We start from the raw sequence: 23001 nt of genomic DNA, 5'->3' as shown, positions 1-23001 counted from the left end.
AAGGAACAATAGGAAAAAATAAATTAAAAAAATTATATTTGGAATTTTTTTTTATCAAATATTTCTAGAAAATATCCAAATATTCCACATTTGTAAACTTTTTATTTAAAAATTACATTGCTATAGTCAGGGACATATATACTGGTACCTTCAGGAAGTAAAGAAGATAATTTAAAAGCCATCTGGAATGTGGAAGCTGATGGTGATGACCATAAGCAGGCTGAATCCCAGCTCCTGTGGCTCAGTCCTGTACTGCAGGAGGCTGTAGAGGGTGAGGATGCAGTCCCCTTCTTCCATACATTGCCGAGTTAGAATCTTGTATTCACAGAGCTAATGTGGGGTTCTCATGGTAGAAGTGAAATACTTCCTAGTGCTGTTTGTAAAAGAAAATAAAAAAGGTTTGACTAGAGCTCTCAGGAGTGGTGTAAACCTGTTAGTAAGTAGAGATGGTGAAACTTTTGGTTTTACATCATTAGAGCCAGATACTGTAAATGCTCTGACTTCCTTAAAAAACCCCAAAAATTCATATTAGAGACAGTTACTTAAATCTTGGAACAACCTGGTTAAAGATCCAGGAGGGAACCAGTCCCTCCCTGCCCCAGTGTGCTGGGCTTGCAACAGGCATGGGTCAGAAGGGGCTGTGTTTTAGGCTTGTCTGTAGAGATATAAACATACAGCCTGATTCTGTTTTGGTCCTCTGGTGGCTGTTGCCACAAAATACCAACAATTTGAATGCCTCAGCTGTGTGCCAATACGGGCTGTCCTTTTGGATGAGACAAACCTAGAGCCATTATGTTCGTGGTTTCTTGTTGCTTCCGCTTTCCTTCCAAAAGGATGCGCTTGGGATGCGTGCTGCACCAGCATGGCAGGATGGCCAGATCCAGGCCACGGCCTGTGCTGATGGTGGGGCTGATAATTATTTATTTACCTGTTCCCTGTGCCTCACATTCACAGGACCCATCTTCAGAAGAGCGTTTCCATGTGGAGCTGCATTTCAGCCCTGGCGTGAAAGGCTGTGAGGAAGACAGAAATGTACCCACGGGATTTGGCTTTCGCCCTGCCTCTGCGGAGGTGAGCGTGCTGCCTGGCGCTGGCTGCTCTGCCGGCCTCTGCTCCCAGCCAGTGTCCAGCAGCAGATGTTCCTCCGAGCTTTGCCGTGTGCCGCTAGCGGGCTGCACTCCCTGCTAACCCCCAGGGCTCACCAGGGCAGTCTGAGAGCCCTACTCTCCTCCTGAGCTGCCCAGAGCTGGAGATCCAGGGCTGGGCAGTGCCTGGGGAGCGCTTGCGGAGCCACGTGCCTGTAGGTGTCAATGTTTCCTTACTGCAGAATGAGGACAAGAAAGCAGACCAAGGCAGCCTGGAGGATCTTTCCAAGGAGAAGAGCATGGATGAGCCAGACCACGTGCAGCAAAGGTCTCCACAGCTTTCTGAGCCGGTCAGCATTCAGCGAAGGTCACCGCTGATCAGGAACCGCAAGACTGGCTCCATGGAGGTGATGATGCCTTGGGCGCCCCTGGTGGTTCTAGTGAAGGTCTTTTGCTTGGTTTTGGTTTCCTGGCATTCCTTTTAATGGGCCAGAGTTTGAGCTGATTCTGGGAAGAGATCTGCAGAAGTTAAAGAGGGATATTTTGGAAAACAGGCCTCCCAGACTCCTCCTCATTCAGGAAGGACGGGGGGAACACAGGTCAGAGGAACTGGTGAGGAAAAGCAAGTAAGGAAATGCTTAAAGCCACAGGTATTATTTAGATTATGTCCTCTGTAGAGTCATCAGGGTAACCAGCTGCAAGCCTGCATGCAACCTCTTCAGCTAGCCACGAAGATAAACATAAGGCTCTTTGCCTTCCCTTAGGCCCTTTGGCTCTCACAGTTCAGCTTCACTTTTCTTATTCCTGTCTCCCATGTAAGATCTCGTGCACATCGGAGGTCCCTGCCAACTGGTGGGTTTATTACAGAGGGTTTGAACTGCCAGGGTTTAGAACTGTCCCATTCACTGATCTGCTAAAGTAACGAAGATCAATTTTACTGTTCTTACTTCTTTCCTTCAGGGCTGTTACATGTCATAGGGCTAGCTGCACAGGCAGCAGGCAGCTGGCAACTTCAAAGTGCTCTAGAGTTGCCCCTCCTTTTGGAGGGACTTCACAGGCATTTTTGCTATATCTTTTCTGAACCAATGAAAGCACAGAATTGGGGCTCAAGGTATTTGTTAGCTGGCTTCTGTCTCTGTGTCACTCATAATGTAATCTTTGCATGCAGCACTCGGGCTCTTTGTAACAGGCCCATACTAAGTTAAAGGGGATATACTTTCCTGCTACTAAAGAAGGAAGCCCTGCTGATCCCAGCAAGAGACTCAGGAGACAAGGAGCTCAGTACCCAAGTCCCTTCATACTTCTGAAATCTCCACTGTTCCACAACCCAACGCAAACTTGAAATTAAAATGGAGCGTGCACTGTCACGGTCTTAGCATATGAGTGTTTTTGTGCTTCTTGAAAATTGTGATTTTAAGGAAAAGACATACTTTTCTTTCCCTTCAATCGATGCATAAAGGCTTTTGAGACCAGTGAGCACGACACTGATGATACTCTCTGTCTTTGCAGGTGCTATCTGAATCTTCTTCCAAATCAGGAGGTTATCGCCTCTTCAGCAGTTACTCGAGACAGTCTTCTGAGATGAAGCAAAGTGGCTTAGGTACTGTACTTGGCCTGTAACCAGCCTGCTCACCTGGACCTCTGTATTTCTGTGGGCATCTGTCTGTCTCTCCACATACACATATGGCTTAAGTTCCTTGTATGTCTCTCTGTATGTGTTTTATGTTTTCTTTTAGTGTTACGGTTTAGACCACTGTAGAGACTATCTTGTATTTCCTTTTGTGTATGATCTTCTCCTTCAGCTTCTAGCAATAGAAGATGCACTTTTCATCCTTTATAGTATGTGAGCAACAGAGCAGGCTGCGTACTTGTGGGTTGCCTTCTGGTTCCACATTGCTATCATTTGTTATACCATTTCTAAACTCAGTAGAAAGAGATAATTTTACATGAGAACTAGTGTGCTTTCTGTTCTGCAAAACAGTAGTTTATATGCAAAGGTGCTCTTCATGTAAGACTATTATATTTCTGCCTTTGCTTCATAAAGATCTCTTCTATGGAACAGATCTATCACCTGCAACAGTGTTTGACAGCTCTTTAATTGAGCTGGAATCCCTGGTTAGCCATTCTTTGCATGGTAGCCAGCAGAAGAGAATATTTTGGGGTACTTGGTGTTGTCTGCCTGTCCTTGAGAGTGCCACTCCCTGTCACCCTAACCTGAACTATGGCTTAGTAGTTGAAATTCTTCCTGAAATATTTTTACTAAAGCAAGATCTATTTGGAAACTAAAAAGCTGTCTTTGTGTCACGAGGTTCAAAGACAGCTGTGAAAGCTAGATCTTGCAAATGACTAATAAGCACCAGGAGGTGGAAATGCCCAAGTTATGCGCGCTTTTCTCCTTTAAACCCGTTTTTGCCTTCTGGCATGGCTCTAGACTTGCAGCAGCTCTGATTCATCAGTTCCTTACCCTGTTATGTGGACATCCTGCAGCCAAGAGGCCTGAAAAAGCCTGATCATTTCTTTGTCATTTTTGAATGAACTGCTTCTTTGGAAGCTGATTCTTACCAAGTAAAGGGAATTTTCTCCCGAGTGGTTAGGAAGTATTCCTGGAGTCTGCCAGCTACACTCCCAGCCAGTTGGAAAAATCTAGGGAATGGCCAATGCATATTATTTTCATGGAGGCACAATAGCCTTGGCCATAGCAGTTTTTGAATGTGCTGTTTCATGTGGTGCATCTACTTACTTCCGCCTTTCACAGACCACCTGCAGGATATAGTAGCTGTAAAAACCTGCCTTGCTTAGGCTTGAAGATACCTGTGGTTATTCTGCGAATCCACGTGAATCAATATGAGCATTTCTGAGGTGTTGTACAGGCAACTGCTTGGAGGATTACTGAATACATCAAATGCTACATACAAATTATCTTTACTGTTGGGATGTCTGAGTACCAGAAGGCATGTGCTCTGGAAAGCAGATATTACAGTCAGCTTACCACAGCCTTTTCCAGGTTTCTGAGGAATGTCTGTTTGGCAATAGAGAAGACTACTGCTCTGCTGGACCCTTGTTCAGTACTGCTTTTCCTTGACAACAGAATTTGAAGTGCTATCCCAGCAGGTTTAATCCCAGGTCCTTACCTGACTTGCCTTGCTGGGAAGCCTGTGCTGGTCATTCTCCCAACTGTGAAGCTCTGCAGAGACAAAACATTGAGTAGGAATTGATAGACCTGATCTGTGGCAGTAGACCTCTAGCTGGATACTCAGTCCAGCTATGATCCTTCCCTACGGAGTCTTGCAGCTGCAGGCACAGAAGAGAGACCCCAGATTGCACAATCCCTGGTTTTTAGGATGTCTCTGTTTCTGTGAATTTCTCTTAACCTGAGAACTATTAAGAAGGATGATGCCTCTACCTGTAGAAGTCAAGCTCTTCAGGGAATCTTTCTGATTCCTTTCCTGTTTGCTTTGTAGAAATCTAATTTCTTCCCCTTTTAGGATCGGAAATGTGCTCTCTGTTGAGAAATAATATAGAACTCACAGGAGCTTGAACTTCAGCTTTAATACTTGTCTCAGCAGCTGTGCTATGAGGAGTTCATTCAGATACTACTTGCTGCCTCTGAGCTTTTCTGACAGTGGCAGGCTATCGGTATCTCTGGGAAACAGATTCTCTGGAAGATTGTCTGTTCAGGTATAACCTCATGTGTTTAGGCATGCAGGAAAGGGGAGCAGGACAGAGGTCCTATAATAACCCTGCTGCCATACCTGCCAGAATGGTGTCCTTCCTGTAATTTAAAGCCTTGAAATGTCTCTTTGGAAAAGGGGTGGCCCGCAGCTTGCTTTGTCTATGCAAAGTGGTGCTTTGGAGGATGCCACGTTTTTCTGGGCAGGGGCAAGTGCATTATTGTGGATTGTCTGCAACAGTGTGTATGCTTCTAGCTTGAGAAGCCTGGGAAGGTTTCAGTGCCTTTCTTTGCTTGCAAGAGCACTTCAAAATGGGATAAAATCGATCCTTGCTGTTTGAGCAATATAGGTGTTGTATTGCCAATGGGCATGAAGCTTTGTGCTGAGACTCCCATAGGGAAATAAGAGATGTCCATTTGTTAAACATCTGAAACACTGAAGGTACATCTGAAAATCAAATGCACAAAAAAGATCCAGCACATACAGGAATTTATACCAGACGTTGCTACATCTTGATTCCAAGTGGCTCATATGCCATTGTGTTTAGGTGAGATATAAGGAAGTAGTTCTTTACTGTGAGAGTGGTGAGGCACTGGAATGGGTTGCCCAAAGAAGTTGTGAATGCTCCATCCCTGGAAGTGTTCAAGGCCAGATTGGATGGCGTCTTGGGTGACGTGGTTTAGTGTGAGGTGTCCCTGCCCATGGCAGGGGGGTTGGAACTAGATGATCTTAAGGTCCTTTCCAACCCAAACCATTCTATGATTTTGTGATTCTATGTTCTTTAAGATGTGTGTGTGTATTTATTTACTTCGGCTACAGTGGGCTCCCGGAGTTCACTGTACGCAGTTGCTGTTGTCCATAGAGTCATCTCTGTAAATTCTCTTTTGGCTTAAGGGTGCTATCAAGATGCCTCTGTCTACAGCAGAAACAGTGGGGTATCCTTAGCTTAATGATGAGTGCCATGAGGTTGCTCAAGATAGAAAGTCACAAAACTCTTCTGCTCCATTTTTATCTGTTGCACTTATTTTTGTTGTTGGTTTGTTTTTAAGCAGTGGAAGGATGATTGGGAGCATCATCCTGGCTGCTGCTTGACAAAGCTTCTTTTGCATTCTGACAGACTCCAGTTTGTAGCTTCAATTCCAGGCACGGGGAGGAAATTGTCAAAGACTTGTGTATCAGTCACACTACGGGCAAGAGTTTGTTGCCTGTTTGTCCAAGGACCCATATGTGCTAGTGTGTGCTGAGGAAAGCTGCCAGCAGTGTCATAGTGGTGGAATAGCTGAAGTTCGGTGCATATGAGAACCCTTTAGGCCATCCCCCACTGCTCCCAGGAGCAGATGTCATTAACTTAGACCTGTGAGTAGCTGTGTGATAGTTCTTCCCCTCATTCACCTCTTATGAGACTGCATCTGAAGTTCTGCTGTCCCGTCCTGGGCTCCCTACTGCAAGAAGGTGTGGATGTGGCGGGTGTAAGACCATGAAGGGGCAGTGGAGGAGGATGGGGGCTGGAGTACCCAACCTTGGAGGAGAAGCTGGGAGAGCAGGGCTTGTTCAAATCAGAATCTCTGAGGAGTGGAAACCTTTATGCTGTTCAGCCACCTAAATGGGAGGTTACAGAGAAGACAAATCAGTATAGGCAGGATCTTTTTAACAGTAGTAACAGTTGTACTGTTCCAGTTAAATACTAATAAGCAGTATGTTAGGTTTTTTGCCTTGGCAGACAAGGTTGAACAAGATCAACCTGCTTGTTTCTGGAAGCCTTTTATATGTGGGAGTAAGGTTGTTTTTAGCAGTTGGTATTCTCAGTTCAGAATGCAGCATCAAGACAGTTTAGCAGAGAATTTATAGTGGGTTTGTCTGGCATACAATAAGGTTTTGTTGCACTTACAATTGCCTTCCTCAGTTGATAATGTTTCAGTTGCTGGATGTTCCCTAAATATCACATAATGTCAGTCACTCTACAGAACACTGTGCCTTGGAGAAGCAAACACCAGCAGTTGCCAAAGCCACTGGTATTAGGTTGCCCTCCTGTGCATGAGAGTGTCTTGCATGCCATATTCCTCGCTGTAGGATAAGCAAAGTTCCATGCTGTGTGTGCATCTGGTACTTTAGAAAGGTAGCTCATGGAACAATTGAGCCTTCTCTGGAGTAGCAAGACATGACCAAATGGATGTGAAATATCATCTGGGCAGCCATTAGTGTATGCAAGCTCTCTGCTCACACTGCTTTCCTTACTGCTTGACAGAGTGATTAACCCACATTTGCTGATTAACAGATCAGGCAGTCCTTTCTTCCTCTTGGTGTCCTGCAGAAAAAGGAGCTTTCCAAAGAGAAGGGGCAGAGGAGCAGAAACATGAAGCCCTGTGACATGGACACCACTGATTTGGCATCCTGGCTTTTCTGACATGAGTATGTAGATTTGCTGACTGGAGGGTGTCAGCGTGCTTCTTCTAGGGCAGGGCAAGAAAGCCAAATGGAAATAAACCCCTGGATGGAGACAGGAACGTTCCTGGTGCTGAGTTTTAGGCTACCTGTGGTGCATTTGGCACTATTGAATTTAGAATGTGAAATACTGCCTCCCTATGCTCACTGGCATCGTTTTTTTTTTCCTGAGGTCGCCTGTGAAGTGGCCAGTTCATTCCTCATTCTTTGACTAACCCTGCTTTTCTGTAGTTGCATGCAGTGGAGATACAATACTAACACCTTCCATGCCTTTCCAGGGTCACAATGCACCGGCCTGTTTAGCACCACTGTGCTGGGAGGCTCCTCCAGTGCCCCCAACCTCCAGGACTACGCTCGCAGCCATGGCAAAAAGTTTGCCAGCAGCCTGACATACAAAGACGGTATGTGTGTCCCTGTGCAGCAGTGGTTAATCTGTGGACTTTGGTGTCTCAGGATGCTACTGAGGCAAAGACAGACTGCTGAGAAGAATGACAGTAGATTGTGTATATTCACCACTTCTACAGTAATACATTTTATCATATCCCAAAAAATTGCGATTCTTGGTAGGACAAGACAGGAGCTGTTATTGTGCGAGGAGTTTTATGCTGATGCATGGTATTATAACTCAGGGTTCTCAGCATCTGAATGGATGTAAAATTATCTGTCCTCTCTTATTCCTTGTGTTAGTTCTAACAAATGGTATTGTAGTCAATACTTTACAGAGTCTGAGTGCCTTTCTTATCATAACAAACACTGGCACTGGTAGATTACAAGGTGGGAAGATTATTAATTTGGAGCCTTTGAGGAAAGCAGGAGATTTGCTTGTTTGGATTTTTGTCCAGCTTTGAGGCAAGAAAAATCAGGGCAGAAAGCTGCTATCCAATCTCAGAGCTATTGGAACCTCATAAATGCTGTTGCATTGAGACCGTTACGTATACTGGCTTTCTGTGCAGCTTTTCACTGTGTAAGAAAAAACTGTGTTGCTTCTCTCCTTTTCATGGAGCTCCATAGCACACACCAGGCCGGGAGTGACAGAGACAGGGAGGGTGAACTGGGAGGATTTTAAACCCTGCTGTACCAGTTGGAGCTGCTCAAGGCAGCAAGTGCTGGCTCAAAGGTCCCGGAATAAGCTCATGGTGCTTGGCACAAGACCAGGGTGTGAATAGCAGGAGAGCTGCTGAAAAGGCCAGCGGGGGCTCTGGCTGCTTTCCTTCCATAACTCTGCAAGCAGCGTGAATCCAAGGCAGCTCTAATTCTCAGGGAAGAGCATCAAAGACTGCTTGCTCTGTCCCCAGCTGGGAACAGCAGATGCTGCTCAGTCCTTGTGCTGTGCTGCCTTTCTCTGTAGGCTGTGCAGTAGGAGCATACCCGCAGCTGGCTACTTGTGTTCGAGGTCCAGGGCAGAGTCCTGCTGCATTAGCCTGAATTCAGTGCCAAGGTCTCTGCATGCCAGGGCGCAGTTGTACCCTCCAGTACTTAATGGGCAGACTGATTTAACTAGTGTGTGACTAATACAGCCCAGAATTACTCATCTGGATGTTACACTTCTTTCTTCATGTTTGTTAGCGTGCTGTGGCACCCTGTGCTACCAGCGCCTTGCTGCAATAAGAGCAATTGTGAGGAAGAAGCAGGGGGCTTGGAAAACCAAGTAGGAGGCAAAAGGGTGTTTAGCTTCCAGGGGGTAGTTTGGAATGTGGAAAAGCCCTCGATCTGCATGTTCCTGCTTGAATGAACACCAGTGAAATGCTGAACAATGGCATTTAAGCCGAACGTTACTAGAGCTGAATACAGTGGCACAGCTGCTATGGCAGGATCTTGGAGTACACTTATATCAAGGCCTTTTCCAGTCATCAGGCTAGTAATGTTTAAAATCCTTCAGATTCAGATTCTGGAGCACATCTTTGCATGATTTTTTTTCCCATGGCTGTGATGCTTCAAGGTGTGGTGCATGGCTTATAGCACTTCATCAAAGATATGCTCAAGTGAAGTTAAAATGGCCCTTATGTCTGAAGTCTTTTTTACTGGGGTCTGGAAAAGGGCTAAGGAACACTTCAGTGGAAAGTTGTGTCCCAGCATCAGCTGATGGTTGTGATTTGAAGCTGACTTATCTGAAGCCAGGGATCCAATAGGCTGTGTTGCAGTACCATTTAAATTGATGTGCTGTAAAGGCCAGGGGGAGATGTGGAGTGGGATGGAGGTGGTTACCAGCTGGCTGCTGCAGCTCCAGGACTAGGATACTTCTAAGGGGTTGCATGTGTAGAGAAGATTGTCATGCTCTGTTTGTGGAGTTCAGAGAGAAAAATGATTTTATGGCTGTTATGCTGGCAAAGGAAATTACAAGTTTGAGAGCTGGTTTAAATATATTATTTGGCAAAGTCAGTGGATGTGGCTAGAGAAGCACAACGTGGGCGTGGAGCATAAATTGATTTGTGTATCTCGTAACCTTGGCGTGCAGGGATAGGTGTAAGGACCCTATTGACTAGGTGGAATGGACACATGGAACATGAAGGAGAAATCAAAGCATTTTTGAATATTTCTTAAAAGTTCCCCAATAGGAGCAAAAGATATGACTGGCTGGGGTCTTATCAAATCCTACATCCAGAGGGTCCGATCTAGGGCATTCTTTTTCCCACGATAGCTGAGGAATTTCCAGTTTATTTCAAAATAAACTGAAGTTGTCCGCACTTTTTTTTTTCTTTTTTTGGTACATATGGAGACTAATCCATGTCTTTTAAGGCTCATCTGTTTGCATCCCATTAGCTGCATAGAATCTGTCCTTGCACTGCCTTTCTTATGGGTGTTTTCTATGCGAGAGCTTGTCCTGGCCTGGAATATGGCCACGAGAAGCCTGAGGACCACTCAGACAGTGTATGCCTAATCCTCTTTGTACTGAAATGCTTTGAGCAGCAGAACTGTAGAGGCATGTCTTCAGGGGTCTTCTCTTTGTTACCTAATTAGTTGGTTGATTTACCTTTAAAGGCATGAATAACTCTATTAGCTTACATTGCAAGGGTGTTTGAGCTGCATTTGGCTATGCCAGAGCTCTTCAGTTCCTTTGCAGAATGGTTGTCATTTTCCTTGGACAGAGGTGAATCCTGAGAGCTGTCCTCCTGTGCTGCTGCTTGCTTGGCCATGTGCTCCTGTGGCTGTGAGCATGGCCTCACTGCATCTCGCACTGGGCTGAGCCTGGGTTGCTCTCAGGATGGCTGCAGATGTGGTGGGTAGGTGTGAGATGCTGTCTGTGATGGAGAGAGTGTGGCTGAGGTTTTGTGGTGTCAAGGGGGACCCCGCAGGGCAGTGCAAGGGCAGTGGGGAGCCGAGAGAGCACAAGGAAGCCAAGAGGTTCAGACAGACCTGCAGTTCGAGAGTGCCTGGGGTGCCACAGCAGTGCCAATGGGAGCACATTGTGGGGGTCAAGCAGCAGGTCAACCTGAAAGGGTAGTTGCAAGCATATGAAGGTTGGGGAATCCTGAGAAGCAGGCTGTTAACTGAGATGATCTGTTTTTATTTCCTCAGAGCTCTTGTCTATGCCAGCCGTAAAACGATTTTCTGTGTCGTTTGCAAAGCATCCGACTAATGGTACGTTTGCTTCCTCGATTTGACGTTCCCTCACACTCCTAACCCCAGGCTCACATTACATTCTCTCTGCACATATTCTCCTCTCAACGCTCTTGTGGTTTTTTTGTGTCTGTATCTGGTGTCCGAACATGCTTCACCTTCCCCCATTGTCTCGCTGTGACTAATGTGTTCATTCATCCTCTGTGATGGCTCAGTGGTTCCTCTGCTGTCCCCCAAGGCATTTATGTACCAGGTGAAAAAGCAAGAGCAGTGGCTCTGTGAATGGACTCCTAAAGCAGCCCTTAGTTCCACTGATGACATTAAGGCCTTCTTCCATGCTCCCTTTTGGTGGGGCGGGGGTTGGGGGGGGATACCATTGGATTTGGCGGGAAGGGGGAATATCCACTCCATATCCTAAAAGCTTCAGCAGCTTGGGTCCTCGGTTTCTACACTGCAGATTTGCAGAACCAAAACAAGGATAGCCTGAGGCTACCCGTGTGTCACCTGGAAGAGTGCAGCCTAGGGCGGGAGAGAAGGAAGTGCTAACAGCCTTCTCCGTGCGCATGGTGCTCCTCAGCACAGTCGTACTGGTAACCTCATGGCCTCCTATCTGCAAACGTGTCTGTTAGGGTGGTCCCATGGTCACTCCAGTCGTGGTGATGTTGGTGGGAGTAGGCTCACCCTCTGCTTCATATTGCTACTAACCCAGCACCTGAACTATGAGTCTTTTGAGGTTAAAGACCACTAGCTCTGTTGTAGCAGATGTCTTGCACTAGCGTTTATTATCTGAGTCTTGCACAGAAACTCTTGACAAGATTTGCTTCACAGCATCACTCCTACCTCATGGCTCCTGCTGTTGAATCAAAGCAGATCACTGAAAGATGCCAGGTTAAGTATTTCTGTCTTATGCGATCGAGGCTGCTTCTGCAATCTTGTTGCTTAGTAAATATGAAGATATTCTGCTCTGCATGATCTGGAAGATGGAAGAAGTTCAGAAGGCTGTTACAAAGACCAAAGTTTTGGGAAAGATGAAAGGGGAAGGGGCAGCTAAATGTGGCTTCATAGTTTCAAATAACTGAAAGGAACCTATTTTCTGTGTTTGCTTAGTTTTGTTTTTCCCAGATTGGCCAACTGCTCAATTTGTTTGTATGTCTGGATACCATCTGAGCTCACGTGATGTATGTCAGCAGGATGTGTTGTTCTATCTTGCCAGCAAAACTTGTCCCAGGCACCAGTCTTTCCTAAGCCACACTGTACAGCAAATGCCTCCACCCCAAAAGGGATAAAGTGAAACTGAACATCAGGTTTTGCCCAAGAACCCAATGAATGTTTCTAATGGCAACATGCTCCATAATCAAGAAGGCAAAGGCAGGTGTGAGCTTGAAGGCATATTTGGCATATTTGGTCAAGGCTTGGCGCTGGTTTTAGCAGGAAGGGTGTTTAGCCACATGAACCACACGCCTGAAGATGCAAAGCTATTCACAGCTCTGACTCTGGATTTTGTTTCTGAAGAGCTGCCTCTGTGTGGTGAAATGAGATGGGTGAACCACAGCAGAGGCCAAGATGTCACAGTGTCAGGGCCAGATGGTTTATGCTCTTGTCTTGTGAGTCTTGGGAGCGTGACCTGGGGCTGTGTACATGCAGAAGACATGCTTGCATGGTAGTATCTTGTCTGCCATGCAAAGATAGCACAGAAGATTCCACAGGGCTGTTCTGAGAGTCTGGCGAGGGGAGGTCAGCACTTCTGTGCCCCTTCTGTTCTAACATGCTCTGAGCACTCTGCTTTCAGTCAGACCCTGCTGTCCCCCCGTGTCCCTTTCGCAGCTTCTGGTCATTTGGTGCTGGGCCGTTTGCTCTCTTCGTGTGCTGAGGTTGCGTTTGGATGCAGGACTGGAAAACTCTGTTGGCAGTCTGGATTTCTTGTCTCGGCTGGGGGAGGGCAAGCATGGGCCTGACCTTCTTATGTGGCCAAACCTGAGCTGTGTTGGATTTGGAACCTGTCCTAAAATGTATTCGCTTGTCAGACTGCCACTTCCAAAGATGACACCTCGCTGCTCAGGGCCTGCCCCGGCCCTGGAGCTGCGTGTGGCAAAGCCTGGGCTGGGCGGGAGCCTGGCCTGCTGCAGCATGACTGGGGGTATGTAGATCCAAGGGTCTTCCTGGCCTGCTTGCTGCGGGAGGGACTGGGCTGCAGTGTGTGGTGCGGGTCGTTCCCACCCTGCGGCCCTGGTGCTGCCAGCCCCGTGCCCACAGCTCCGCAGTTTCTCTGTCCCCTCTCACTCTCTATGGCCCCTTTCCTCCAGATGCATTTGAGCACCTCCACGTTGCCCAGTTGCTGCGCCGTTTTTCCTCTGACTGTGCCACGAGCCGGAACATCTCCCTGGATGCCACTCTAGCCCATCACCTCCAGCACTGCTCCTACCACCTGCGCCTCTTCAGGAGCTGGCTGATCTCAGGGCAGGAGGACTTGGAGTGTCTTTACGGTACTGCACGCTGCAGCTGCCTTGGTCCCATGCTCTTGTAGCTGAGTGGGGACCACTGTCTGCTTGAGAATGCAAAGTATGCTTTGCTTCTAAAAAAGGAAAGCATTTCCCTCACTGCATCCCTTACACCTCTGGGCTGCTGCTGCAGCAAGCTGTGTGGGCTGTTGCACCTGGCAGTTTTGGAGCCTTAGGCAGTAGCCTTTCCACATGGAGCCAATGCTCTTTGTGTGTCTGTAACTGTACTCTTTCCATCTCTGGCAATTGTTCATTGCCTTCTTCCTTTAGCCAGGGTAAGCCCTTCAGCTTCTTTCAGGTTAGATGCTGAGCAAGTACTGGTGTGATGCCAGGCTGACACGATAGCTCTGCGCAGGTCTCAGTGGGGTGCTGCGAGGTGTCCGATTATTAGCAGAGGAACCGAAGTGAATAGTAGGACTATGGGAAGGAAGAAGATCAAGGAGGTGCTGCTGCTGGTCACATGCAGAGTGAACTTGCTGTGGAAGTTTTGGGGAAGTGAGTGCTTGTGGGATTGTGTTGTTTCTAGAGAAACGGAGTTAAGAGAGGGTAGAAACTGAGCTTCTGCGTGGCTGCATTGCATGGCATCTGTTCTGCCTGGTAGGACCTTTGCAGTGTGTCATGTCTCTGGTGGGAAGAGGTAGGCGATTTCAGCATTGAATCTAGCTGATACAGATCACAGCTTGCTGCTGTTTCTCTGGTGTTTTTCAGCCTCTGGCACGGATGAGAAGTCTGATGCATTGAGGTCTCAGTGCTTCTAAGACAAGCAGGAAGATTCCTGTCTCAGAGGGGCAGCTACCTAGGGCTGGCTGTTAACATTTACCTGGCACCATAAACCTGCTTGGTGCATGTGGCTTGCTGCACTGTGTGGTGTGATGCATGGACCTCCTTTTTCATTCAGACCCATAGGTGTAAGGGGCAGAGGCAGTGCAACTTTCCATGAAGTGAAGCAGCAGGATCAAGCGTTTTCAGAGCCTGAAAAAGGAGAATTTTTCATACACAGTCTGTTTTTCTCTCAATATGGCCCTTTCTGTCAAGTTGGCAATTTGGAAATGGCAGTTGCTTTTCATATATAATTAGGACAATCCTTGGTCTCCTAGCAACAAATACTAAAGAGGAGCAAAATTGCTTCAAGGGAAGAGACGCTGGAACACAGCAGACTGCTTCAAAGCCAAAACTGAGCTTCTCTTGTGAGCTCCAGTGGGAGAGGAAATGGACTCGGGGCTTTGGGCAGCAATCTGCCACGTACTGAGCATGGTGCTGGGTTGTGCAGCCTGCCCCAGTGCAGCCAAATGCCCGAGCTGAGTACCTCAGCATGGCAGCCTTCCTGTGTGGGAATTGGATCTCTGCAATCAGCTAGTTCCTTCTTGCTGTTCTCTCAGTCTCATCAAGCTCACAGCTAATTAGGATGCTTGGGATTCCTGCCGGGGCTCTTCTCGGACAAGGGGTTTCTCTGGTCTCTGTAGCTAACAGCTCAACTTCCCCCCCTTGTGAAAACTACCTACTCCTAACTTTCTTTCTTAGCTTTCAACTGTACTTCTATCCACACAAAGCAAGCATGAATTAAAAGATAGAATCTGGGAGTTAATAGTATACAGTTGGCATCCATAGTTGGAAAGATCAACGGTGGAGCTCTGAAGCAATCTCTCTGGAAACCTGTGCTTTTCTATGTGGGAAAAAGAAGAGCGTGAAGTAAGTCCCTGTGGGTAATGAATTACAGTGCTACTGAAGCCAAAGGTCAGCTGTGGAGGAACAGAGAACAGCCCTGTGATAGTGAGCAGGCAGTAAACCACCGGGTGATGTTCCATGTAAAAAAATGTACATGACAAGGGGAAACAGCCCCAAGTTCAGATATAAAACTGTGGGCTCTGATCTGACCATCACCGCTTGGGATGATGTGGAAAAGGTAGAAACTTGCAGTCTGGGAAGGATGCTTGTGATAGTGGTCAGAGTGCTCTGGAGAGGGGTGGTGGGGGTCCGAGTTCAGTGTCTGCTCCAGTGCAGGAGCCAGGAGGTTTCTAATGGAGTGTGTAGAAGCAGCTTCAGGCAGAAGTGATTTTTCTCACACAGAGTGAAACTCCTCACCATGGTACATGGGGGTGTCAGGAGCTTAACTGAGTTCAAGGGGAGACTGGAGAATATGGAAGAGGCACATCAGATTCAGAGCAGTTTTGAGCCACAGGTCACTGGGGTTTGGGGGATTGCTTGGGGGAAGAGTCACTGCCTGCTGGAGTCTCCTAGAAATCTGGGATTGCCTGGTTTTGATGGAAGATGTGAGGCAGGTGCAGGTCTCCATTTGCTTTATAAGGTATAGTGTGCTAGATTATCTCTGCAAAAGGGTTCTTGTACCCAAATCACCTTCTTAATACTCTTATGAAGTGCTGTGTGTTGGTACTAGGCAGCTCTGAAACAATCTTCCTGTAAGGGGAGAGTCACCCCTTCCTTGAACGTCTGGAAGACTTCATGAACTGTGATTATACTGAGTAGACTTTGTGACAGCGTGCAGTAAAGTGTGCATGTGCCAAGAATGTGAAGGTCTGGGGAGGTCTGGGAAGAAGAGCTCAAACTGGAGCACAGTTAACTTGGCCACAATGTGAGTGGGCCTTCAGCTTTGGCATCAGTGTACCTGGGAGAGTCAAAATAGGACTTGCAGTCCTCTAGCTGAGTTGTACCCCTGGTGCTCCCGCCTGCAGAGTGCCTCTTCAGGCAGACCATTCTCTCTGTTGCCGTGTCAGGATGCTGCTGCACTATCGATTCAGGGAGAGTCCCCCACAGCTGCTCCCCCACATCACACACAGTCGCCTTGGGCATCCAAGATAACATACTTAGCAGACTCCTCTGCCTCATCTAGCTTAAGGTTTTTCTCATAACTAAATCTTGTTTTCTTTAGTCTAACAGATGTTTTCTTCCTATTTTACTGAACAAAAGTTTTGGGAACATAACCACGCTGTGCTCCTCACCCGGAGAAGATTACAGTGGACTTTGGGATTCATTTTTATCTACTCTGGTCAGCAGATCCATGCCACATGCCTCCCCCTCCAGGGCACGCCTCACTCTGGAGGGAGCAGATTGCCCTCTGCATCCTAATGCAGTTCGTGTAGTCAAACCTGAACAAAATGAAAAATGAAACTTGTTCCTCTGTGGGCTGCTGTATGACTTTGGTACAAAATGAATGGAATTCTGTCTGATTTCTTATGCTGTTGTCTGCATCACAGACTCCTGCCCTGCAGGCCCCAGGAAAAGGCTTTGGGAAGCATCTGCAGTAGCTGGGCAGTTGGCACTGGGGGCCATCCGGCTGGAAAGACTCTTGTGGTTTGCATTTGTGCTTTATTTTTGTTGCCCTTCCCAAAGATGTGGGTTCTTTGTTAATCGTGTGTGATGCAGCAGTGGCCAGAGCTGCTGTGATGCACGTAAGGATTACGGTCTGTAGTGGTAACTTCTACTTTGGCTCTGCTGTGGTGCAGGACACTGCCTCTCCCAGCAGCTGGGCAGGTAAGGGAGGTGTGCAGGGAAGTGGCCTGCCATGCACAAATGAGAGGGATTCATCGAAAATAGTAGTGCTTCACCTTGAGAAGGGAAACTTTTGCCTTTTTCTCCAATTGCTTCAGACCGGTTAAGTGCCACAGTGCTGAGCTGTGCAAGCAGGCATCGGCACCTTGGGGATACAAGTATATCCCTTCACATGAGCAGTGTTGTCAGTGTCACATGTTTGCTTTTTCCTCTTTTTACTTCCGAGTGCCCAATCACTGGGATGCCCATCAGTGCCTCCAGTGTATCTTGCACCTGTGTTGCTTTGCCCTGTGTTATAGTCAAACTTCTTCCCTTTTCCTCTGGAGACCCCAACAGCTGAGCCAACTTTCGTCCCTCTTAAAGGAGATTCTGTTGTGAAATGACATCAGCCTCATACTGTGGTGCTCCATAACCATCTCCACACAGCAGGTTGTTAAGTCTTGTTCTTTATCTCACTCTCCCAGAATGCCCAGGAGAAAATAATGAACAGATACTCTTCCTTTTTCAGCACTTCCACTCTAAGGACTCTCAGCAAGGGACAAAAGAGTATGGTATTTTTCCTGTGTCTTATATTCCTTCATCCTAGCCAAGGATGTGTTACCCTTCATGCCTTGAATTGATGTTTGTAGGCCCTTTGTGGCATAGGTAACCTCCCCGGACTGCGTGGAGGGTTCTTTATCTCCAGTAGCTGTTACAGCAGTCTCTGCGGCAGTGCAACCTGGTGATGATCTGGTCTGCAGCCTCCTCAAACTGCATGTGGCTTCACTCATCTGCTGGCTCATGCTCCTTGCCTCTTGCAGAACTGGGTTAGATGAGCAGATTGGAGCAGAGACTTTCCTGGAGGTGACTGGAACAGTGACTACACTTAGCAGATAATCCAGGTTGGTCTAGGTCTTCTCCTTAGGTGCTGTTAAGCTGTAGAGATCAATTACAGCTTGCCAGTGTGCTGGGCAGCAATCCTGACACAGTACTGCATCAAGAGCTGTTGTACTTCTTGAATTTCAAAGTAATTTTCCTTCTCTGTAGGAGACCCAATTCCTTCCCAGGGTCTTTCTGAGTTCCTCAGAGTGAGCTAGGGAGTCACAGAATAGGAAGCCTAAGCTTAAGTTTACAGGCCTTTAAACTCAAGAGCTGCAGAGCAGGAGGAGGCCTCATTCCCATATTCCCAGAGACTCATTAATTTCTTCCTTGCTCCTCTGACACTTTCAGGTTGGCTTGGTTCCAGAAAACCTTGCCAAGAAGCTTGGATGAAGAGGAAGATGCTTTGCCATAATACTCCGCTGGCTTGAGCAGCAAAGAATTTACTGTGAATGGCTGTGATGCAGCTTAGCTCTGAGCAGGTGTCTGTTAAATGTTGAGATGCATATTTCTACTAATTCTGGGTTTGCTGGCAGTGAAGTTGTGTTAAGGGGACAAATACTTCAAACGTTGCCCATTCCTTGCTGGGGATGCAGGCTGTGAGGTGTGAGTGGAGGCTCTGATGCTCCCTGCGTCTGTAGCAGCATGCGCTGCCTCGCTGACGGGACGAGGAGGGCTGTGCCAGGCTGGGCCAAGGTGGTGGGTCCTTCTGTGGATGTTCTGTTGACTTCTCTCAAATCCTGTTTAGGTTCTGTAAAGCGTGGGCACTGTGCTAAGTTCTCCAACATAACCATATATTTTACCAAAAGGGTCACAGGCTTCGCAGCAAACATGGCTGCTGCTAAGATACGTTTCTTCCTCTTTCCCCTCCTTCTGCGTGTGCCTGGACGCTTGCTTTCAGGTCTGTTATTGCATGTGAATGCCTAGCAGTGATTTTCTTGGCCTGGAAGAGGTGCCCTTAGGCCTGAGTGTGCCTGTTGTTTGATTCACAGACTGCCCAGCTCCTTCAGCCATGAGTGGTCCTGCATGGATCGAGGTTGGTGTTTGCTCTATTCATTTTCTGATTGGGTTTCTTTCCAGGTTTTGAAGGCTGTTCCATGGTTCCCACCATTTATCCCCTGGAGACCCTGCACAACTCCCTCTCTTTGCGACAGGTCAACGAGTTCCTGACAGCTGTGTGCAGGAGCTGCAGCGAGTCACATGTCCAGTCTACTGCAGGTACTGGTGAGGTGGGCTTGTCTCTGGGTGAGCCAGAATAGAGTTGAGGCAAGGAGAGCATTTGGCCTTCTGCGTTATTGGGACAGATCAGCCTGACAGGACTGGCAGCAAAACAAACAAACAAACCTGTTCTAGGGTGTTCTAGCCCAGGAGTGAGCTGTGGGATGCAGCTCACAGCCATCCGAGGCCACTTACTTAACAGCCAAGTGATCGGTCAGGTCTGTCTGTAGCTGATAAGTTCAGTGACATGGATGCAAACTCCAGCTTGGGAAATCTTAGCCTCAGATTCCCACGAGCTGCTGGACAGGCATGGCTCTGAATCTGCACTGTTCTTGAGCCCTTCCCGGAGTGTCCGCTCATGGCTGCTGGGCTACAAGCCATTCCTTTATGTGTGTCTGAATATTACTGATCTGTGTATTTCTTTTCTTGAAGCTTTGTTTGATTCAATGATTGGCAGCCAGATACCAGGAGACCCCTTTATGTCCCAGCGAATCCTGTCATCATCCTCTTTGCCGTTGCGCCAGCGTTCGGATAAGCCCCCTTGGTGTGAGTGTGCTTCCTTCTTCATCAGGGGTCAATATGATGGTGAGGGAGGGAAGTAAAGGGTACCAAATGGTGGAAGCCAGATATTTGTGCTCAGGATTTCGATGCTCTGCCCTTGAAGGAACAGAAACAGAAAAGGGAAATAGGTAAAAGGGAAAGTAGTCATACTTTCCAAAGAAAGATGCAAAAAGGGACTCTCTGTAGTATTTTATATCCTGGGGACATCTGCTGTTGGATAGATGCTGTCTGTCCAGACATCCTCTACTTTGTGCACTAGGACATGGAGGGCCTGAATGCACCTCATTTTCATCTCCAGTTTTGTGATACTCAGTGGCATATGGCCAGCTAAGTGTTGGCACATGGAAATACCTTCTTTTCATAACCATCCACATCCATGCCTCACCCAGAGCTCCATGCAGGACAGCCGATCATTTAGCTCTTCGCTTGCAAGCTTTTCTCCAACAAGCCCCAGGGCCTCATGTGTCACAGTCTCAGCAGAGCTGGTGACTGTTGTTAGCTCCCTTTGCAGGTCGGACTGGAACTCAAATGGTAAAGGATTAGCCAGCAGTTGCACAGTGAGTGCCTTAATAACACAAGTCAAGGTTGCCACTGAAAGAGCAATCCTACTCTTCTCCTGGCTGTACGCTCTTTGTGCCAGGAGTAGAGAGTGTTTTTTAGGCAGCAAGGTCAGGGAACTGATCTGACTGGAAACTGTTGTTTAATCCTCCTCCCTTTATTGGATTAGATGGAATCTAGATCTGTTCTCTGGTTTTGCTCATTGTACAATATAAGGCAAGAATAAGCATTAGTGGAGAGGCAGTGTTTCTTCTTCCAGTGGTGACTCAAGCTTAACATTCAGGGGTTATGTGCTTGGGTTTTCATCAGCTGAGCTGCCAGAAGCACAGCCAGGGGCAGCTGCAGGCCCCGGCCAGGTTGCATGGCATGTAGACAACCCTCACCTACTGGTTGTAGCACTGTGGGACTGCAACAGCTTGGGTCTGCCCAGGCTTTGGTCTGGGGAAATGTCAGCTAATTGTTGAAGATTTTTCTTCCTCTTTGCAGACAGCAGTGGCCCCTCCAGTACAGTCTCCAGCGCAGGCCCATCCTCCCCAACCTCTGTGGACAACTGCGCTCGCTTCAGCTTCACTGAGAAACTTTCCATCAGCCCCCCAAAAAGTGAGGAGCAACTGAATAGCCAGTCCCCTGAGCAAGAAGAGGGACAGCCACCAGGCAGAGGGCTTGACGTGGAGGTGGAGGTGTCTGGGTTGTCGGAGCCAAGTGCCCCAGAAACCCTGACCTGGAATAAGGGCCCAGAGCCAGGCAAGGTCCTGGAGCTGAGTGAGAAGGAGCTGGCGGAGGAGGACTCTAACTCAGAGGAGAAGAGCATGGTGGAGCTGGATGAAGAAGAATCAGCTGGGGAAATGTTAGAGCCAAGTAACACAGGGAACCCAGAGTGTGGTGCAGGGTCTAATGTAAGGTTGGCTGGGGACGGAGTGACGCCAGGTGAAGGATGTATAGGGGGAATGGCTGGCCTGGATCAGTCATGGCTGTCTAAGGAGAGCTTGGCGCCCTGTGAAGAGGTGCTGCTGGGAGACATTCTGGATCCAGAGCATGTGCACAAGGAGCTGCTGGGGGACAGTGCTGTGCCAGGCCAGGGGCAGCCACTGCCTCCTGAGAGAAGCGTGGAGGAGCTGCAGCTGCAGTGTCAGGGGGATCAGCAGAATTAGTGGCTCACTGGATAGCAAACTGCAAGCGCTTCTAGCCTGGAGGCAGCCCAGTTTCCTGCATAGCACCTCATGCAGCTGGCTGTCCACAGCACAGAACAAGCCATGTCCCAAGGCCACAGGACTCCAGGGTGTGGAAGAGTCTGCTCTGCTCCTCCACAACCCAGCTCTTTGCCATTTGGCAAGAGACAATGCGCCTCTGCCTTGTTAAATGAACAACAAATGCATGGCACCTCCATGGAGCAGGGACATGGGGCTGCACTGGTGTCCCAAGGGCTGTATGCTTGCTGGGACAGCAAAGTTAGAGGATGGGTACAGCCAAGGCTTTTGGGGTGGTAAGTCCAAAGGGGACAGATGCTCCCTTGAGATTTTTTGGCCCATAGCCTACAGAGAAAGGCAGTCTGGGCCCAGATCAATCAGATCCATCACAACCACCAACCTCTTCTCTGTTCCTTCCTTCTTCCTCTCTCAGTTCCCATCACTGGCCACTAAAATAGGTCCAGAGAGTCCATACCAGGAAGACTAGGAGAAGCAGAAAGCATTCTGAATGAGTGTGGAAAGGAGAGTATTGAGGGGATGAGGTGCAAGACTGCCACTTGCAAGAAAACATCTCTTTGGCGTGGACTTTGATGTTTTCCTGCTGGGCTGGGGCAGGCAGGCGGGAGCCTGGGGATCCAGCCTGAGAGAGGTGGGCAGGGAGGACACACACGGGTTTTTTTCTAGTCCCCAAGGGTCAGGCAGGGCACAGCTCTGAAGTCTTGGTGACAGAAATTAAAAGAAACTGCTATTTGAACAAATCAGGATTATTAGAAACCAATAAGGAGATATCTTTAGTATATATAAAATGAAAAGTATTTAATACATATTTATGTAAATGACTTGTGAGCACAAGCCTGAGGGCAAGGTTGATACGGGTGTCCCGGCCGCATCCTGAGTGCGGGCCAGGGCTGTGCCTCCTGCGCCTCCTGTATTTGTGGACAAGTCTGTGTGTTTGTCTGTAGCTAGGACCTGTGTTTCTGTGAAGCTGTGCCCAAAGATATCCACGCTGTATTGTGATGATGATGTGTGTTCACAGTAAATTGATGCTGTGGGTCCAACGTCTCTGTCTCTGATGCTGACCTGGGCAGCAGTGGATGTGAGGGAGCAAGCCCTGCTCGTTTCTCTGCCATCCTGGAAGAGGAACTGTGGCTGAAATCACCACTGAAGTGAGTGTGTAGGCATGAGGCTGTGCTCAAGAAGGCCACATACCTCTTTTCCTCCACAAAAGAACTGGTCATACTGGGGTGAGTGGTACTGGCTCCCCAGGTCCCAGGGTGGTTTGTGGTAGAACAAACACAGGGGGTCAGCATGCTCAGCTCCATTCACTCGGTCCACACCTTGCTGTCATTTCCAAGCACATCCTGCAGACCATGTCCTCTTCCTCACTCCTGATAACCCCTACCTGCCAGGTTGGGCATTTCAGAAAGGTCACATTTGCTTGCACTTGCAGTGCAGCAGTCGAACCGTGTCTGGAGTGCAGGACAGTGTGAGGGGCAGGCCTGGCTGCTCTCTGCCGCAGGGCTCTGGGAGAAGGAGAGCCCCTGTAGGGAAGCGCCCTGGCTTTCACTGGCAACCCTGCATTAAAGACCTGGAGGAACAGAGGCCTCGGGCGGTGCCGGGGGGCTGAGGCTGTGGGCCCCTGCCCCGGGAGCTGGCAGTGGGAGCATGGGAGGCAGAGCAGCACCAGGTCCCGTGACCTCCAGGGTCAGTAATGATGGGAATGACAATGGGAAGCAGCTCACAGCCATGGCTCTGCTGTGGCTCTGCAGCTCAGTGAGAGATTGGGCCCAAGAGAGAGGCCAGAGGGGGTTTGCGATGAAAAATACAAACCTCCATATCCCTAAATTTAAAGGATTTC

General features: G+C 48.2%; 1 protein-coding gene across 7 annotated transcripts in view; it reads left to right on the top strand.

Annotated features, from left to right (window-relative positions):
- PPIP5K1 (diphosphoinositol pentakisphosphate kinase 1) overlaps positions 1-22198 on the top strand; it is a 45346-nt gene extending 23148 nt beyond the window's left edge. For 5 of the 7 annotated variants that reach the window (XM_030497816.1, XM_030497817.1, XM_030497818.1 and 2 more), the window contains 8 exons: positions 955-1071; positions 1328-1492; positions 2595-2685; positions 7477-7599; positions 10715-10777; positions 18700-18837; positions 19270-19383; positions 20443-22198. In XM_030497816.1, coding sequence (XP_030353676.1) covers positions 955-1071; positions 1328-1492; positions 2595-2685; positions 7477-7599; positions 10715-10777; positions 18700-18837; positions 19270-19383; positions 20443-21107 — 1476 coding nt within the window. In that variant the 3' untranslated portion in view covers positions 21108-22198. Of the gene's footprint in view, positions 1-954; positions 1072-1327; positions 1493-2594; positions 2686-7476; positions 7600-10714; positions 10778-13059; positions 13240-18699; positions 18838-19269; positions 19384-20442 lie in introns of all 7 variants that reach the window. The other 2 variants (XM_030497822.1, XM_030497820.1) reach the window with 2 other exon arrangements.
- The last annotated feature ends 803 nt before the right edge of the window (positions 22199-23001 follow it).

The sequence above is a fragment of the Strigops habroptila genome, chromosome 9 (assembly GCF_004027225.2).
Source record: "Strigops habroptila isolate Jane chromosome 9, bStrHab1.2.pri, whole genome shotgun sequence".
NCBI lineage: Eukaryota > Metazoa > Chordata > Aves > Psittaciformes > Psittacidae > Strigops > Strigops habroptila.
Note: the sequence above shows the minus strand (reverse complement) of the source record. Positions and strands in the feature narration are given on the sequence as shown.